The 21,824-nt window shown below is 37.6% G+C and overlaps 1 protein-coding gene across 1 annotated transcript in view; it reads left to right on the forward strand.

Annotated features, from left to right (window-relative positions):
* Window positions 1-21,824, forward strand: part of LOC122804603 (cholesterol 24-hydroxylase-like) — a 515,734-nt gene that overhangs the window by 418,756 nt on the left and 75,154 nt on the right. Inside the window, exon 11 of the mRNA XM_044074565.1 lies at window positions 4,437-4,521. Coding sequence (XP_043930500.1) covers window positions 4,437-4,521 — 85 coding nt within the window. The remainder of the gene's footprint in view (window positions 1-4,436; window positions 4,522-21,824) is intronic.

Raw genomic sequence — 21,824 nt, forward strand, 5'->3', positions numbered from 1 at the left:
CAGTCACCATGAAATGGTCTGTCACAGTGATGGCCCCTTTGGGCTCCTATATGCTTACCCACTCCTACCACTAATATCCAGATTTCTACAAAAAGCAAGGAGGTGAAAAATAACGGTTATCCTCATATCCTCCTTATAGCCTAGAAATATATAGTTTCCCTTCTAAGGCCTTACCTCAAGGAGCCTCCCTGGCTCTTAGATATAGCCCTGGATCTAATTTCGCACCCCTTTAGAATGCCTCATCTGTACCAGCACTACCTGAAATTGGTCACATTGTTTCTCCATTTCTAGTGATGGCTACTGATGACTTCATTCCCACAGAAGTAGTAAGGATTCTAACAGCTTCTCAAAAGGATTCTATTCACAGGGTCTATCACAGCAAAGGTAAAGATTTGTATCTCTGGCTTACCCACAGCATGTTAATCCATTTTTCGTCACAGTTTCAGACATTTTACATCTTTTTTGTCTCACTTTTTGATTCAAGCTCTAGTTTTTATATGATGAACGTCCATTTGGCTGCAGTCTCTAGTTCCATGTTGGATTCCAAAAGCATTAACAAGTATCACTCAAGCTCTATAAAGCATTTCTTAAATTAACCTTCTAACTGAGACCTTTAGATAAGAGACCCTATTCCCCTTGAGATCTGAATTTTGTCTTGGAGTCACTCACTTGACCACAGTTTGAACAAGCTTTTTCTGTCAAACTAAAATTCCTTTTATGGAAAATTATTTTGCTAGTGGCTATCACAACAGCAAGAAGAATTTCAGAACTCCATGCACTATCATCCACCACTTCTTATCTGGTATTCCATAAAGGTAGGGTATCTTTGAGAAAAAAAAATCATTAATCCCTATGTTGGCATCTGAAATGAATATTTCCCAACCTATTAATTTAACAGGTTACAAACTATTTAATAGTTTCCAAACTTTGGTAATAAAGGAGAGTTCATATCACATAACTTCCCTTAGATATGCACAGACATTTGTGCTTTTACCACCACATCACTAAACCATTTTGGACAGATTATAACTATTTGTCTTCTTTGTCTTAAATAAATTGATGAGAAAGTCTCTAGTGTGACTTTTAAGATGGCTATCAGACTGCATTTCCTTCCTTTATGCTGTCAACAATAGGACTCTTCCTAACAAACTAAAGGCTCTGGGCTGTTGCTACCTTCACTGCCTTCTTTGGGGCCTCTTCAGTGAATGATATATATAATGCTGCCTTTTGGCCTTCTGTGCATACCTTCATTAAGCATTATAATTAAGACTGTCTCTCCAGGGCAAGAGCATCACTTGGCCCCTCTGTCCTGAAGGGTTTCTTCTCATGAGACCAGCCAGGTTGTATCATAGCTTGGTTCTCTGACTCAAATGTTGGATCATATGGACTGAATGAAGAAGATACAAAAGTTATGTACATGCCATAATGGTAGATCCTTTCATTCATGCCCTTCTGATATGACAACTCTCCCTCCATCCCTCTTACCTACCCTGTAAGACTTGAAGCATTCAATGGTATTAGGTTGTTTGGTTTCTGTTTTATGTCAAGGTTATTCTTCCTTAGGTCTTAAGATGTCAAGTAAGTTCTGAGTTAACTAAGGGAAGTGGGTCATGATGGGAAGGAGAATTCTTAAAGGGGCTCGAGACTGGAACACTGATGCCACTGGGTCACCTTCGGGATTCACGTGTCATATCAGATGAACATGAATGAAGGGAGCTATCATTATGGTAAGTACATAACTTCTGGTTTTGATTAGAAGATCCAAAATAGCAAGGTAGTCAATGCATTTTGTATTTGAAAGGTGACAATGTCTATAGTATGGGCACTGCAAAGAACTGTGAAATCTTCAGCACATTGTAAACGTTAAGCCTGCTGTGTGGAGATACATCTTGTGTGAAAATGGTAACTAATAGAGAACTGAGGATCCTGCCCTTTTAGTCTTCAATGTTGGTATCGATGTTGATAGATAAAGTGGAAATCCAACATATGTTGTATGCTCTGTTGCCTAAGTTTCAAAAGAGCTTGGTACTGTAAAAGTGCAACCTAAAGTACTGAGTGGGTACAAGAATAGTCTGTGGTAAACTATTTCAAAGGCTTTATAGACTTGTATGAAGACAGCAGTAACAGTATTACCTCTGTCACATTTGTATGTCACACAGAGGATTATGACCGGGGTGGCGATCATAACCTGCTTATTATGTGTCCAAGACTTGGATGCCAAGAAATTCACTCTGAGAGTGAAGACTGAGAGGTGAATCTTGAAATCCATGTTGAGAACACATAATAACTAGATTATGATCAATGACCCCATCATATTTCTTTGAAGTGCATGGAGTCTTTTATGCTCCAAGTACTACTAGCTGCAGAAAAACAAGCACTAAGTGTTTCACTGAATTTCAAAGCCATAGAGCACTTAGAGAGCACAGTCAGAAAGACAGTGTAACACAGTCTGGTATGTCTGCACAACTTTTCCATTACTGCCAACTGTCCAGATTTTTGAAGAATGTCCTGATGTTTACCTCATGTTTGGCCTGTTCCTCATAAAATTCATGTTTTTTGGACAAATAATGAGGACTGAATTCACAAAATAATGATATACATTTGAGTTTCAGACTTCATATTCCTCAGAAAATGAAGGAAACTACACATTCTGTTACTGTACCTACTTTCTAAATTTCTGACAGGAAACTGGTATGGAAAGCAGGCAGAAACAAATCTGTTTTTTATTCTGCCATTGTCTTTGCTGTTCAATACAGACAGATTTGACTGCCTAGTGTGAGATCCAACCTTAACAATTTAAACAGAAAGGTGCTTTAGCTGCACTTAACTGATTTGTCTTTTTCCAGATATCAGAGCGCAATTACCGCAGTCCATGGACTGCACAACCTATTACTTCTACTAGTGCAGTTTGAGTATGAGGCACTGTGTGAAATTTATGTTGTGTTTGGCTTAAATTGTAACATTATATCAAATGTTGCAATAAATTAGAGTGAACTACTCTTTCTATTATTGTGGTCAGGAGGCTAAAATCATATCAGAGCGTCATGAAAGCAAGTATTAGGAAGACGAATGTGAAGACTACAAAGTGGGATTACTGAAGCTCAAGGTTGGTATGAGAAAGGAAGAAAAAAATAAATAAATGAAGCAAGCAGGTAAAACACAGATACTAACCCGCCCACGCGTGTGGGCACGCACACTCGCCCACACACACACACACACACACACACACACACACACACACACACACACACACACACACACACACACACACACACACACACACACACACACACACACACACACACACACACACACACACACACACACACACACACACACACACACACACACACACACACACACACACCACACACACACACACACACACACACACACACACACACACACACACACACACACAAACACACACACACACACACACACACACACACACACACACACACACACACACACACACACCACACACACACACACACACACACACACACACCACACACACCACACACACACACACACACACACACACACACACACACACACACACACCACACACACACACATACACACACACACACACACACACACACACACACACACACACACACACACACACACACACACACACACACACACACACACACACACACACACACACACACACACACACACACACACACACACACACACACACAAACACTACACACCACACACACACTCGTGTGTATTTTCACTGTACAGTATTGTTTATAAGAAGATGTGTGTAAGAATTTAGAGTAGCTCTCTTGTAGGGTATGAGTGAATTAGGGACACATTGGTTTAATTTATAAGCCATGAGTGCCAATGAATCACAACTATGATACTGGGCTCCTATATGCTGGTTATGATGCTGAATATAATTTTTGTTAGATAAGTAAGACAAAGTTTTTCAATAAAGCAAAAAAAAACATTTTAAGGCATACAATAAAATGCATATCACAGACATGAAAGAAAAAAAATTGTATTATAGCATTAGTGTGCAAAGTATAATGCCATATCATCATGGTTTAGCATATCCTCTTTTACAAAATGGCTTTTGTGTTATCTGTACAGAGCAAGCTTTGTTCACAGTTTGTTGTCTATGCCCATGCAATGATATGCTAAATGACATGCAGTAGGTTTTTTTGAATTTGCAAGGCACAAATTGGCACAAACCTAGATTTCACCTAATACTGAATTGTTCAAATGGTATAGGGCACATCTTTAATATATGAATACACCAAGTACACCAAAGCTTGGATGGTTTACTGGGATTAACTTTAAGGAACCTTTAAAACATTCTATTCAATAAAGTTCAGAGGATACATGAATTGCGTGAAGAGAAATGTGTAAATCTATGAAACTGTAATTAACTTATTGGCTATTGTTTATCCACTTAGACTTCAAGAGGAGGTTGATGAAGTTGTTGGTTTGAAGAAAAACATTGAGCATGAAGATCTGAACAAACTACAGTACATGTCCCAGGTAGGCACAATATTTAAACAAAAGTTTTTTTTGATGCATTACTCAGAAAAGTGTTGAATGTCACATATCACACATGATAAATATGTACAGATCACATTCAGAATCATCAGAAATATAATTAGCATATTATTGTAATAGTGTTACCCAACATCAGAGTACACGGGTATAATTGTGCAAAGTTTACAGAAATGGGAATTTTCAATGATTTTTAATCAACTGCTCCTTTTAGTCATAATATTGCCATTCAAATTTTCAATGATTTTTAATCAACTGCTCCTTTTAGTCATAATATTGCCATTCAATCAGCAAGATAACAAACCTGTGATAGAAAGAAAGTTTATTCCAAAGTCTGTGCAGCCCCAATGTCAGTAAATTCAGACAAGCCTGTAGGTGGTAGCTGGAGTTTGCCCTAGCTGCAATTTTTGTGGGATTATATTAAAGTTAAGGTTGTGCATAATTGACTTAAACATAATTGTTATTTTGTGTTGCAGTATTGTACAGTTATTTTTCGTACAAGAGATCCCCCAACAAACCACACTCTTTCAAATCTGTTAAAGGTCGCACGTTAATCAGCCTTTTGCATTTGGCATTCTTTTTGTTAATGGGTGTTATCCAGGCAAAGAGTGGAAGCTTTAGAAGATCTGTACAGTTATAGAGCAATTTCCAATATAGTTGTTTTGTTATAATGATATGTATATTTAGGATCAGCAGGGTGAAAGATGTTAAGACAACATGGTAACTAAAACCTTTCTAGACGAGCTTTATCCCTCACCCTATTCCAGAATAATGCTTGGAGCACTTCTCTCCAAATCTGTGTCGCTGTGCATCACAGGTCTAAATTACTTCAGGCTAAATTTCCTGTTCTGTGATAACATTATTTCTAATATGTTGAGTAGCTATTTCTCTTGATGGCATTAAAAATATGGTTAAAATAATATATCAATGGATAATTTTGTAATTGGTTTTGCTGTTTCTTGTTTGTGTGGTTCTGGATCATTCATTAAGAAGCTGGTAACAGGTATAAAATTAAACTTCACGACAAGCATGACCATTGCCTTTATTGTTTGGGAGAGAAACACAAAACTCAGAACTACTCCATTTTTCATGCTTTCACTCCTGACATATTGCTTACAAGTAGAACCAGTGAAAGCTTTATCTGGTTGAGAAGTAAATGTCAGCTCATAATTAGATGGGACCATCTGTGTCTTACACTGAAGCCCTTGACTTACACTTTATTTTTAAAATCACAGGAGTAAAAACCCTTGACTTTGACTTCAGTTAGTGCTAAGCCAAAGCAAAATCCAAAGCCCCACAATGCTCCCAGATGAGAACATCTTTAGCCTTCCTCTCCAGATTCTATTTCTGCTTCTTAAAATATGCAAAAAGGTGCACAAAAGATTATTCTAAAGGTGATTATCTCTGTTGCAAATGATTTAAGTCTCAAAGTTTAACAAGCTTACCTAGAAAGGTAATGTTTCAAATTATAAGCCCTAGCTCTGCTTTGCAGATAGATTCTCCCCTTCTTGTCTACTCTAAATTTAACTCCAGCAGGTTTCCAAAGCCCAGTTGAAGGTTCACAAAAGATTCTCTGTTGACATTTCCCTAAACAGTTCTTTTAGAGGTGATGTGATTCATTTCTGCTTTTTCTGACAGCTTATGCCCTCAAGCCTTTTCTTAGTAGCCCCTTTTCCTCTGTAGCAGATTAAAGGTTGCCTACTTTGTCTCTTACTGTGCTGCTGATGGTGTCACAGACACTTTTGGCACCTGGGATTGGAGTGCTACATTTGGCATCATATACTTTAGATTTGATAGTTCCACTCGAGTCTTTCATTGGCATCATTGGTTGTTTCATTGTTATTGTTGGCATTGATGGACGTCCTGATGTCCTGGGTCTAAACTTTAGTGTCAGAAAGTCTGGTGCTGGTATGCCTGGTCCCACAGCAGTCTTGCTGTTTTTTTAGCAGCATCACCCTCAATGCTGAACTTGCTTTATTTTTAATGGATACAACAGATGTTTATTACTGTCTCAGTTATGGCACCTGTTACAGTGACAAAAAAGTTTCTCCTTAACCCTTAACTGTGCTACTTGTATTCAACATGGCAGAGAGGCCAAATGCTCTTTGCAGAATCCATCTTCATCCATCCACAGCTCCTTTCATCCATCATGTCCCCTTTTTCCCATTTTTTGCACGTGGTATGGGTGAATCCATCGTCAACATCACTCAGTAATTATTCAACTTTCGTTTTAGCCTCTGAAGATGTCTAGGAAGGCATTGTATCAGAGAAAACACATTGACTTCCCTATGAAGTTTTCTTTCTCAAATGAAAATGAGGAGGAAGATGGAGTTCCTCCAGCATCCTCCAAAAGACCCCACGTTTAGGAAAATATTAGAATTAATAAGATGGGACATTGCCTGTCTGATCTTGTGCTTTCACTGCTAAGTATGCAGTAGATCTTTGGAGTAGTCCTTCCTTTGATGGACATTCTTAAGGTGTCTATCAATGACACTTGAAAAATCCTGGATACTGTGGTTTTAGTGCCCAAGAAAACCAGTCAGGTCATCTGTCCAACAAGACTTTGAAATGTTTGATAAGTAACCTTCGCACTTACGAAGGCTTCTTTCCCCTGGGAGTTTTGTGACCTAATACAATGCCTTCCTAGACATCTTGGAGTTCTCTGATTTGAAAGCCTGCATTTGCACTTGTTTCTGTCCTGTAACTCGTCTAGTGCAGATACAGATTCTTAGTTTTAGCACTTAAATTTGCTTATTCATGCTCAGCACTTGTTCAAAACTTGTAAGCACTAAATAAGCTACTAATTACTATAGCACTCAATCGTCCTCATTACCTAGAGGAAAACAGTTTTTGTACTTACTTTTCTCACTTGCTTAGAGAAAAACAGCTCTTGTACTCACTTTCCTCACTTATCTAGAGGAAAATAGTTTTTTATAATAAAAAAAACTATGTCCAAGGGTTAGCTCCCAGTATTCCCTCCTGTCTATCTGATGAATCTGGGCGTCTTGAGGTGATGTAGAAATTGCCTTATGTACACAGACAACCCTCTCCTCATACCACCCAACACTACAACCTGTGAGAGATGCACTTATCTAGCCAAATTGGAGGTAAAGCTCTCTCCAACCAAGACTGAACTTGACACTCATGAGGAGAAGGTAAAGATTTGCACCACACCGCACTCATCACATAGTCTCTCTAAATCTATACTACCAAAATCTACACATAGTAACACAGAAACATTCGCAGAGGCTCTCAATAATAATCTGTCTAAGCAACAGAGACCTCCAAAGCAGAAACGCAAGCAACCTCCATCCCTCAACACAACCCAAATGACACATATCCCGCAGACTCAGTGTGCCACTCAACCACAGCCAATAAGGCAAAACAATGTACCCAACACACTAGTCATAGGTGACTCTATAGTCAGGCACACTGATGTCCCACTCACCAGGCTAAACAAGTTGAAGGTTACTGTCAGCAGCCTGTCAGGTGCCAGGATCCACCACATAACCCATGCACTCAGGTCACTCCACAACAAGTACAAATATGACTCTGTCATTGTCCATGTTGGTGTGAATGACCTGAGATGTACCTCCCTGGACTACATGAAAAGAGACATGGAGGAGCTATCAAATCTTGTAGCCCAGGCAGGTATGACCCTAGCCCTGAGTAGCATTCTGCCATTGCCCAGAATGATACTGCAGTACAAGGACAAAATGATTGACTTCAACAATTGGCTAAGCTTCTGGTGTCATTCTAATGGGATCCAGTATCTGTCTGCTTTGCCACAGATGGCCTGCACCTGTCACCCCTGGGATTCCGGATACTGGCTAAGGCTCTTGCTGCCCCTATACTGCCTTTTTTAGGCAAGGTTCAAATAACAAATTCACCACCATAACAGGAACAGGCAAGCAAAAACTGAGGGTAATGTTACTCAATGCTAGAAGTCTAAATCTCAAAATGCACTCACTCGAGGCACTCCTTAAAATGGAGAACATTGATATCTGTGCAGTGACTGAGACCTGGTTCAAGGCTCCAGAGAGCACCCCTGCACTACCACACTTTTTGGCCCTGTAACCTGGACCAAAACACCAAAGGCAGAGATGTGTCCATATTCATTAAGGATATCCACACCTCCAGGCTAGTTGCTCAGCATAATGCATCCGAGGTTATCCAAGTGCAACTAACTCTGGGCAAAACTGCAATCCAAATTGTAGCTTGCTACAGATCCACCACCATGCCCCAGGATTCCCACTCCTCTTTTCTTGATGTACTGGAAAATTTTAGGGTTCAACCAAACACCCTAATAATGGCGACTTCAAATACCCCACCATTAACTGGGAAAACTGCTCATGTACCAACTCTTTAGCTCAATGCTTTCTGGAATTCATAAACTCCAATGTCTTGGATCAACCTATTCACACCCCCACCAGGGGCAACAATATCCTAGACCTAGTCATTACCAACATGAGTGACTGGTGTTCCACACCTGAAGTCAACTCCTCGTTGGTCCGATCCGGCCATAAGCTAATCACCCTTGATATCCACATCATGCCACCACCCCTTATTAAGGAAACCACAGTAAAAAATTTCTCCAAAGCCAACTTCATGCTTCTTAAGACAGAAGTGGTGAACTTCATGACACCCATGCAGATGGACAATACAGTTACAACTGCTGAATCCTACACAAATGCACTCTATAAGCACTTACATGAGTGCATGGATCGTACTATCTGAAACAGAACCAATGCGCTATCCTCCCAAAAAAGGAAGCCAATCTGGTGGTCCCTTGCCATAAACAAATTGTACAACAGAAGGAAGAAACTGTTGCAAAAGAGAGTAAAATTCCATGAGTGGAGGAGCTCCCTGGTCAGCCTCAGTAAGAAGCTGAGATCCCTTATAAGATCCTCCAAAACTAGTTACGAAAACAAAATTGCCACTAATTCCAAGGACAACCACAAAGCATTCTATAGCTATGTCAAGAATTTCGATGGCAACACCCAGATCTGCTCTGAGTTACAGCACAAAGGCACAAAAATGACAGAACCAACTGATATTGCCAACATCCTGACAGATAGGTTCAGTGCTAACTTTACCCCCCCCCTTACCCCCTAAAGGGCCCATATCTATACAGGAAGAATTCAGAGTCCCTGTAATCACAACTACGCAGGTAAAAGCTGCACTCTCTAAAGCCAAAAACACAGCATCCATGGGACCGGACAACATCCCAGGCTGCATTTTACATGAACTTCAGAATGAACTGGCTCCCCACTTAAGCACCATGTTCAATAATAGCCTTGCATCAGGCTTTGTGTCCACTGAATGGTGCACAGCAACTGTTATCCCACTCCACAAAGGGGGAGCCACCACTGATCCCGGGAACTATCGACCTATTAGCCTGATGAGCCTAGTCTGCAAGGCCATGGAACGTATCATCATGGAACTCATAAACAAAGACATTGGTAACCTCCAAACTCTGGATCCTACCCAGGCAGATCATGCCTCCTGAACCTGATTGACTTCTTTGAGGTAGTCACCAAAGCCGTAGATGAGGGTAAGGTGGTTCACACAGCCTATCTTGACCTCACCAAGGCTTTTGAAACCATCTCCCATTCTGGAATTATAGCTAAACTCACTAATAAATCCCTACATCACAAGATGGGTTGCCAACTGGCTCACTGACAGAACCCACACTGTAAAAGTTGTAGACTCCAAATCTGAACTCAAAGCAGTGACAAATGGAGTACCACAGGGTTCCATCCTTTACTTCTCTGAAGTACAGGCTAATACAGAAGACCTCTAGTTAATGAAGTTCGCATATGACTGCAAACTAGGAGCCATAGTCAAGTCCCCAAATGATGTGGACATCCCACAGAAGGGCCTCGCTGAGACAGATGCCTGGTGTCAGAGCCATGGTCTCAAGCTCAATGCCAAAAAGTGCAGTGTCATCCCCTTTGGTAAAAACTCTGTACCCATGAACTACCACATAGGCAGCAATCTACTTAACACTGAATGTGTGATAAGAGACCTTGGGACCCAGATGGACAGTAGTCTCTCCTTTGATAGTCACATCGCCACAGTAGTCAGGAAGTCCTCCTATGTGACACACCTCATCATAAAAGGGTTCTCATCCAGGAAAAAAGAGGTCATTGTTCCCCTCTACTCAACACTCATTAGACACATTATAGAGTACAATGCCCCTTTTGGAATGTACCTCACAAGACATCTGCAGCAGCTGGAAAGGCCACAGAAGCACCTCACAAAGAGGATTACTGGCCTCAAACAAATGCCCTACACTGACCACCTCAAAAAACTCCAGCTTTACTCCGTAGCATATCACCTACTCCGCAGTGATTTCTGCCTAAAATATAAAGCTATGTCAAACCCAGAGCTGTTGGACATGGTACTCCTAAAGAAATTCCAATCCCACTGAGCTGCACACTCTAGGGACCTAAACCTTGTCACCACAATAAACAGGACATGCTGGAGGGATAGATTCCTGTCCCAGAGAATTCCCATACTCTGGAACAGGCTACCCATCTATGTCAAGCAAAGGTCTTCATTAGCACTCTTCAAGAAAAATCTTGATGAGTGGATGGGAAATAGGAAATACTCCCTGGGGATCACTTCTGTGTCTCTGCTTGACAGTGGTACAGGAAAATAAATTTCTTGGGTGGCATAACCCAGGGAACCTTGTTGGCTAGGCTTAAGTAGGCCCTTGGGCCGATAGCCTAGTACCTACCTATGAACCTATGAACCCCCAGATAAGAAATCTAGACAGTGGATAAATTTGTGAAGTGAGTTTAAGTGCCCTCCACTTTTTTTTATCTAAGGAGCTAAACTGTATTTTCAAAATGATAAGACTTACAGTAAAACCTGGTAGATGATATACACCAGTTATGGGACAGTTGCACTGACAGGGCAACCATATTATAAGAGTCATATATACTGCTGTAGGAGATTCAGACAGAGGTCTAGATTTTGGCATTAGGGTCTGCAAACATACCTGACACTAGCTTATGGGTTTCTTAAGGGACACCAGGGTGACTTTCATGAATTCTTCTTGTCAGACCCTGTATTTTGGTTGTAATATTAAACACGCAACTAGAAATCATAGACTGGAAGTGAAACTTCCTCTCTGATAATGGCATCAATTTCCAGATATCACAACACTTCTTTTCTATGATGCAGAGAAACCCATGCCAGATCTACTACAGGTGTGGACAACAACAAAAAAAGACTTCAGCAGTCTGAAAGAAACCTGAAAGCTTAGATCAACATCTAGAGAGGTTGGAAGTTGTGTGACTCCTATGGGTGTGCTACCTTACTGAGGTGTTACCTGACTGCCTTACTACAAAGGCAGTTTGTGGCCCTTTATCCCTCTATATTCTTGTTTGGTGGTATCTACAAAGGACAGGTAGATTCAGACAGTCATTTTCAGAAGACACAAAATTCCCTTCTTTACTTTGCCAAGTCCTCAGTCATTTCCCTTACCTGATATCCCACCCTGTCTGAGACACACTGCAAGAATGGAAGTCACTCTAGAAAAGAGATCTATCCAAGAGGTTCCACCATACCAGAAAGGGTTAGGATATTATTCCAGATGTTGTTTATGCAAAACAGGCAAGGGACAAAGGACATCAGGTGCATACTGGATTTAAGTTCTCTAAATATGCTTACCCCAAAAGAAACCTTTTAAATACAGAAGTCCAATAATACCAGTGTGTGCTGAATAAATGCTTCTCAAACCAAAAAATAAATCCAACAAGCAAAATTAAGATGAAGCAATACCAGGCTATCATGAAACCAGCAACAGTTTAATCAGGAAACAGGCACAGGCAAAGGCATAAACACTTTTGCAGTATTACAACTGCTTCATTAGATACAGAAAATCTATTTAACTCAATACCCATTAAATAACAAAGTGAAATAATCATGTAACATCCTAGTGAAACTCTTAAAGTGATAACATTTCAAATATATGCAGCACTAATAGTAAATATGTATAAAAAAGTGAATGTGTATAAAAGGTGGGGGGTTAAAAGGGAGTTTATTAAAATTCCCTTCTTATTTAAAAAGAGGACATGCTTTCAACATTGGTTTCAATGGTACTTTATCATTAAGTCCTGACCCTGTGTCTGCTCTTAGTCTAATAATGCATTTGCTTTCTAAGCATTCTGCTTCATTTTTAATATCACCTCCCCTGAGACTTTCCTGCACCATATCTATAACTTGGAACCTAAATGCATGGTCTGGGATGTGCCTGCTACATGCTTAGCTAATGCATTCCTAACCATAGTGTTTCTTATATCATTCAGATGTTCTCTTACCCTTTCTTTCAGTCTTTTGTCCATTTTACCTACATAAAATTTACTGCAGGTTTTACACACTGCTAGGTAAACCACATGACTACTGTTACAAGCTGCCTCCACTGAAAATTTATAGACCTTGTTCTGGTCTGGGTGAAAAAATTCACCTGCTTGATCTATATAACTGCAAAAACTGCAGTTATAACAAGGTCTGGTGTTATTTTTGTTTTCATAAGAATCATGTCGTTGTTTCCTGCTATCATACCACATAAGACACTTTTGATAACATAGCAGCTGACCTAAAGATTTATTTTTCTTATACACTATGCTAGGACATTCACCTATTATAGCTTTCAATTCTGTACTTGTGATCATGACTCCCCAGTGTTTTTTAATAATGTCAACTACACCTTTAGAGTCCTTAGAATATGTTACAGGTACCCTGCACCTAAACTCATCTGCCTTATTCACACATGCAGGTGGATCTGAGGAAATATAAGGCTTTCCTTCATTCCCTCTTTGTATTACTTCAACTAACTTATCAAATACTTCCTTTTTATCATATCCCCTCGCTACAAACCTTGCTTCTAGATCTCTCAGTTCTTTCTTAAAATGTTTCTCACTAGCATTAACTCATGATGTTCTTATAGCTTGCCCCTGCACCACATTATTAAAGGTAAAACATGGGTGCATGCTATTTCGATAAAGGTAAGTGTTCTTGTAACAGGGTTTTCTATATTAAATGGATGTGAGTTCCAATCGTCCCAGGTACAGCTCACAGCACAATCATAAAATGAACTCCAAAGCACCAAAAACCAGTTCCAAGATGGCAAGAAATTGCTGAAAGACGACCAAACTGCAGTTCCACAATTTATTGACAACACAATCACAAAACGATAAAAATTGCTGTTTTACCTAGGTTTCGTCCGTACTACACAGACTTCTTCAGAATAATGAGTTTCATAGCTTAACCACTTATATACACATTAAAATAATTAATGAGCGCCACTTAAACAATTAGCAGTTAATAGAACTCATTAAATGCATCTCCCTTCTTAAAGTTACACGTTGTGCTATACTTCCAATAATACTTAATAATGATGCTCTGAAACCAACCAAATAAATCAAATGTATAAAAATATGAGTATAAATATTAAATAATTTTATGTAAGTTATGTTAATGTAAATTAAATGTGAGTTGAAATGAAAATTATTTACTTATATAAATATATGTGAATGTGTTATGTTAGTTACATATGTGTATTGAATATATGTCCATATGTTTGTATATATATATATATATACTTATGTAACCCTAATGTATATAGGTGAATAAATAAATTAATATATCTCCATATAATAAATAAATAAATAAATGAATACTTTATTTATTTAATCAATTGATCCATGGTCATACCAAAAATTAAAATTAAAAATTGTCTGTTAAAACTAAAAATTAAATATTGAATATTAAAAATTGTTGTAAACAAACTATGTATATATATATATATATTATAAAATTGTATAAAAATTGTGTGTAAATATTAAATATGATGTATAAAAATGTGTGTATGAAAAGTAGGAGCGTATTTAATAATGTAATACATTAATAAAATAATATATAAATTTATAATATATATAAATTTTAACTCCCCTTAATACTCTTCAATTTTAACAAGGGTTTGATACTACAAAATTCATTCAATCCGGGTTGGTTATGGGCATTTAAATATATCTGCCATTTCAATTCACTTACATCCAAGTCAAGCTCAGTTGTTCTACCTTGGGAATCAAGTAAGATTTGATTAACTACACAAAACCTAAATTCATGATCCACATGGTCTAATACATGTCTTGCCAGAGCATTTGTGGTTTTAAGATGTTTAATATCCAACAAATGCTCTTTAAGTCAAGTTTGACTTGGATGTAAGTGAATTGAAATGGCAGATATATTTAAATGCCCATAACCAACCTGGATTGAATGAATTTTGTAGTATCAAACCCTTGTTAAAATTGAAGAGTATTAAGGGGTGTTAAAATTTATATATATTATAAATTTATATATTATTTTATTAATATATTACATTATTAAATACGCTCCTACTTTTCATACACACATTTTTTATACATCATATTTAATATTTACACACAATTTTTATACAATTTTATAATATATATATATATATATATATATATATATATATATATATATATATATAGTTTGTTTGCAACAATTTTTAATATTCAATATTTAATTTTTAGTTTTAACAGACAATTTTTAATTTTAATTTTTGGTATGACCATGGATCAATTGATTAAATAAATAAATTATTCATTTATTTATTTATTTATTATATGGAGATATATTAATTTATTTATTCACCTATATACATTAGGGTTACATAAGTATATATATATACAAACATATGGACATATATTCAATACACATATGTAACTAACATAACACATTCACATATATTTATATAAGTAAATAATTTTCATTTCAACTCACATTTAATTTATATTAACATAACTTACATAAAATTATTTAATATTTATACTCATATTTTTATACATTTGATTTATTTGGTTGGTTTCAGAGCATCATTATTAAGTATTATTGGAAGTATAGCACAACGTGTAACTTTAAGAAGGGAGATGCATTTAATGAGTTCTGTTAACTGCTAATTGTTTAAGTGGCGCTCATTAATTATTTTAATGTGTATATAAGTGGTTAAGCTATGAAACTCATTATTCTGAAGAAGTCTGTGTAGTACGGACGAAACCTAGGTAAAACAGCAATTTTTATCGTTTTGTGATTGTGTTGTCAATAAATTGTGGAACTGCAGTTTGGTCGTCTTTCAGCAATTTCTTGCCATCTTGGAACTGGTTTTTGGTGCTTTGGAGTTCATTTTATGATTGTGCTGTGAGCTGTACCTGGGACGATTGGAACTCACATCCATTTAATACTGGTGGTTTTTCCATTTGGTTCTTAGTTGAGGGTTTTCTATATGTCATAGTATCTGTTGCCCCATCTTCCTTTACCTTCACTAATGCATCCAGAAAACTAATCTCCTGATCTGAACAAGTCATAAGAAACTTTAAAAAGCTTATGCTTGTATTAATATAATTATAAAAATCTGACAATTCCTTAGTAGTACCTTCCCATATAAAAAACAGGTCATCCATGAATCTTTTGTAGAAAATTATATTTGCCTAACATACTACCTAATACATGTTCCATCTCCCATACTAGCATAAGATTGGCATAGCTATGGGCACATGATGTGCCCATAGCTATGCTGTCTATCTGCAGGTAGTAATCCTTATCAAAAAGGAAGGCATTATTGTATAAAATCATCTTAACAAAAGCACATAACATTTCAACCTTCTCAGTCGAGAAACAATTCTGTTCATGTAAACATTTTTTAACTCACTCTATACCTATAGTATTTGGTATGACAGTGAATAAGGTCTGTACATCTAGTGTGACAAAATACCATTCACCTTTTTAAAAAAATAGCCTAAGTAAAATCATACAAATCATATAAAAATTGTCTAGAGTCCTGCAAAATGTGAGTGTTACAGTTAATAAATGGCCGAGAGCTGAAGGTTCCAGGGAAGCATTAAGTAATCATAAAGAGCAAAAACAGACCACACCTAATGTTACCGCAGTAACAGGAGCTACTGAAGTGATTTCTGCATGTAATGTTACTGCAGCAACAGGAGTTACTGAAGTGATCTCTGCATGTGACGAAATCTCCAGTGATGTCACAAGTCACCAGGATGAACTCTCTAACTGTTATGGCAGAGGTGCATTCCTCTGCTAATGGACTTAGGGATGAAGAACCATCAAGTGAGAATTCAGAATTAAATTTTCCTCTGCCTATTATACAACAGATGGCAGAGAAGAGGTTGCGTTCTGCAAGCAGGATGCCTCAAGAGGTAACAGACTGTTCCAGTATAAAAAAGTTTTGGAAAATGACTTAATACATAATTTGCCAAGAAAATTTTTGTCAGTAGATGAATGTAATGTTTTACAAAATGGCTTAACATTTGTGCCAAGTAAACGGGATGACATTACAGAAGTTATCACTAACCTGAAAATTTGACATGAAATGTAATGCTGAAACTGAATTTTCATGACAATAATGATTCTTCTGGTAGTACATTTTCACAACTTAGAAGAATAAGTATGTATATGCCTATACTACACCCTCTTGTAGAAGCATTTGAAAAGTTATGTGTTAATGATGTTTACAAACACTGTGAAAGTAAGAAAAGTAGTTTTAGGAATATGTCTTTTAATGAGAGACAAGCCATGTTGAAGTTAATGAGAGATAATAGTATACTAATTCATCCTGCAGACAAGGGGGGATCCACAGTGCTAATGGACTCTGACTGGTACAAAGATAGGACGAAAGAGACGTTAAACAATGTTACACTTTACAGAAAGGTTAGAATGTTTGACATATTAAAGATGGCTGATGCACTGAAAACTGAGCTGAGGAATATGTTAAGAATATGTTAAGAAATATAATGTTGGATCAAGGGTTATTTGAGTATTTTTATATGGAACATCCTAAAATACCAGTTATACAGGGTCTCCCAAAAGTACACAAAAATCCTACTAGTCCACAGATAAGGCCCACAGTGGCAGCACAAAAGTGGTGTACTGAAGCAATGTCTATATTTGTGGAGAAAAATGTAAGACCATTTATTAATTGTAGCAATCGCATCTTGCAGGACTCTAGCCATTTTTTATGTGATTTATATGATTTTACTAAGGCTGTTTTTAAAAAAGGTGAATGGTGTTTGGTCACACTTGATGTACAGTCCTTATTCACTGTAATACCAAATACTATAGGTATAGAGTGGGTTAAAACATTTTTACATTAACAGAACTGTTTCTTGACTGAGAAGGTTGACATGCTATGTGCTTTGGTTAAGATGACTTGCTCAGATCAGGAGGTGAGTTTTCTGGATGCATTAGTGAAGGTAAAGGAAGATGGGGCAACAGATACTATGACATATAGAAAACCCTGTTACAAGAACACTTACCTTTATCGAAGTAGCATGCACCCATGTTTTACCTTCAATAATGTGGCGAAGGGGCAAGCTATAAGAACATCACGAGTTAATGCTAGTGAGGAAAATTTTAAGAAAGAACTGAGAGATTTAGAAGAAAGGTTTGTAGAAAGGGTATATGATAAAAAGGAAGTATCTGATAAGTTAGTTTAAGTAATACAAAGACGAGGGAATGACGGAAGGCCTTATTTTTCCTCAGATCCACCAGCATGTGTCAATAAGGTAGATGAGTTTAGGTGCAGGGTACCTGTAACATATTCTAAGGACTCTAAAGGTGTAGTTGACATTATTAAAAAACATTGGGGTGTCATGATCACAAGTACAGAATTGAAAGCTATAATAGGTGAATGTCCTAGCATAGTGTATAAGAAAAATGAATCTTTAGGTCAGCTGCAATGTTACTCCAAGAGTCTTATGGGGCATGATAGCAGGAAACAACAACATGATTCTTATAAAAATAAAAATAACACCAGACCTTGTTATAACTACAGTTTTTGCAGTTATATAGATTAAGCAGGTGATTTTTTTTTCACCCAGACCAGAATAAGGTCTATATATTTTCAGTGGGGAGGCAACTTGTAACAACAGTCATGTGGTTTACCTAGCAGTGTGTGAAACCTGCAGTAACTTTTATGTAGGTAAAACAGAAGACTGAAAGAAAGGATAAGAGAACATCTTACATGTCTTCAAAACTTAGATTTGATTCAGAAATCTCTGTTGAAGTTGCTTCATTCTCCATGAGTAACTTCACACCTTGTCAGTTAAATCCATCTGAGTTGCTACCTTTTATGCAATGCAGTATATTCACTTTAGCATCCAGAGCATGTCTTCCATCAGACATGGTCCACTTACTACAGTACAAAACCTCTGCAATATATGCTTACCTTTCTCTCAAGTTACTGGGTCTAATTGTAACTGCAGCTATACCAATGCCACTTTTTGCAAGGTGTTACACAAGGGTACTACAATGGACCCTGAAAGTACACTGGCCTCAAGTGTCAGATTGCGTATTGCATCTTTCATGAATTGTGAGAGCTTGAAAACACATTTAAGATGATGGCTGCATCTGTCCAACCTTATAGGGGGCAGTCCATTTCATCGTGGCCACATCTGCACTAGGTTGGGTGGGCATTATGAAGTCCTAATTGTCCAAGGTGTCTGGACTCCTGCAGAAGCAAGTTTACACACTTGCACAGTGGAAGTAAGAGCAATCCTTTTGACCCATAAAGATTGCAAAGACTCGCCACCCCAGAGTGTGTCATTCAATATGATACTCAGAGAGGTGGACTTATTAATATTACCCTTGTAGTTAGAAACTATGAGGGTTTGGGGATGAGTTGTGTTATTCAGCTGCTCCTTACAGTTGTTCAAGTCTTGACACTGGCCATTTCATTTATGAACACCCTGAGCTGTCATCTGCAGATAAACCTTGAATAGTCCCTTCCACTCCTCAGTGGTGATGAAGCTTTTTTAGTTGACGTTAAAAGCTTTGCGTGACCTTTTTGACTTAAAAGAATGATATAAAGTGAAGCAACTTATTCTACCAAATCTCTCCACTGGGGAATGCCTCAGGGGTGCTTTAGTCCATAAATTGTCCTTTACAGTCCTTTACTCTTTGCCCCTGACTTCTTCTCATGGTGGATTTGATACATAAAGCCAAACAACAAAAACTAAAATTCATTGTCATAACCCCATTCTTTCTTCAGCAGAGTTGATTTCCCCTACAACTCCCTCTCCTGGTGGAGTGATTGCTTCTATTGCACTCACTCGGTAGTCCAATTAGCAAGCAGAATCTGGACATTCATTTCTTCCAGCTTACTGCATGGTCTGTCCACTTCATCTAGTGGCTAACAACCATGCCTTCCATTCTACAGTGGTAAAGGTAATATCATGTTAAACCCAGGCATTAATAAGACTTAAGAAAATAAATCAACATGTTGCTTTTTCTGGACCAACTCAAAAGTTATGGCTCGAGGGTACAGCCAGGATTTTCAAATTTGTATTCAAAGCATCTAGACTATTGCTCCCCTACTATAGTACACACCCATCACATTTACAAAGTGCTGAACAAGACACACCCCTTCCCAGTGCTGCTGTTTCCCCACCCCATCCCTGTCAAATATATGCCATGGTGGATGTCTGTATTCTGGAAAAGGTATGTTGATGGGCTAGAGGGTGAAGTGATGCAGCAGAGCAGCACCTCAAAGCTTGGGAAGGAAGAAAACAGTGCAGAAGAGCAACCATTTACCCCTCATTTCTGAAAATATATGTGTGTGTGTGTGTGTGTGTGTGTGTGTGTGTGTGTGTGTGTCTATATATATATATATATATATATATATATATATATATATATATATACACACACACACACACACACACACACACATATATATAAGGTTGTACCAAACAGAACTGTTTCAGTCATAGGTGGCTAATATTCTGGGATGCCAATGATTACAATGATGGTCTGTACTTGAGTTGTTTGGTGGTTGCATGTGTACTGTATGACTTTGACATGATCCAAGGCAGCAGTGCATACTGACTGTATATCCTTAAGAATAATTGCCCTCTATATGCTAAACGGTACCTGGGGTGGGAGTCAAACACCATACTACTGATAGAAGATATAACCCTGGTGATTAGTCAGGGTGTATAATAGAAAGTCCTTACAGTGGTGGAAACATGGTGATCAAAGCCATACTGTTGATTGCATGTACTTTAGATGTCTGATTATGATTAAAAATGATGGCTGCAATAATACATTTCAACATATAGTAATCACAGTAAAGTATTCCATATTGCTTCACATAACTTGCATCAGTGCTGCAAAGCTAGAATAATGGATACATGGTATCTGACTAGTTATTCTCACGGACAGCTCCATAAGCATCAATTAAAGCCACTTGGTTGACTATGCATTATATATATATATATATATATATATATATATATATATATATATATATGTATATATATATATATATATATATATATATATATATATATATGGATTCACTTTATAACCTCCAAATACTTAAATATCAAATTTCAGTATCTCAAGACTATAAAACCGAATCCACAAAAGACTGACACCAAAAAACCCATGAAATTCACACCGAAAAAAACGCACACACTATACCACACATCCACCACAACACCCACATCACAACATAAACAAACAAAACTACATAGATACACACATAAGCAGGGGGCAAGCCCCTGCACTTCTATGAGGGCAAGCCCCCACCCCCTACTTATATATATATATATATATATATACTAACTCAGAGATCGCACAAACACAAAACAAAAGCCAACTCACACATGCACATTCTCCGACCCCTCACACACGCATCAAACACATCAGCACACTCACACACACTCTAACTCCCACTCAAAACCCTTAGAAAACACTTACCTGAGATAACACCTACATCCACACACAGCACAGCGCACTATCAAAACACAATCCCGGACATTACGCAGCGTAAGGTCATAACTGCGAATTCGACATATATTCGAGTTCGTGATTATGACCTTTTGCTATTTTTAACATTCGGCTTTATAGTCTCGAGATACTGAAATTTGACATTTCAGTAATTCGAGGTTATAAAGTGTTTCTATATATATATATATATATATATATATATATATATATATATATATATATATATTAGCCAGTCACAGTAAAGTTCCTTCCAAGATTAGTCATTCAAAGCTGTCCACTTCCCATAATGATTGGGCATGTGCCAAGATTAAAAAGAAAAAAAAAATCACTTCCTTTGGGAGTAGTAGCTGAGGCTACTTTGGACATGGGTGCCATAGACCCTTTATTTATTTATTTATTGGCTTTATTAAGTAAAGAAATGTTGCCACGGCATCTCTTTTACT

This window comes from Protopterus annectens, chromosome 6.part0 (genome assembly GCF_019279795.1).
Source record: "Protopterus annectens isolate FY-2018-M chromosome 6.part0, PAN1.0, whole genome shotgun sequence".
In the NCBI taxonomy this organism is placed as follows: Eukaryota; Metazoa; Chordata; order Ceratodontiformes; family Protopteridae; genus Protopterus; species Protopterus annectens.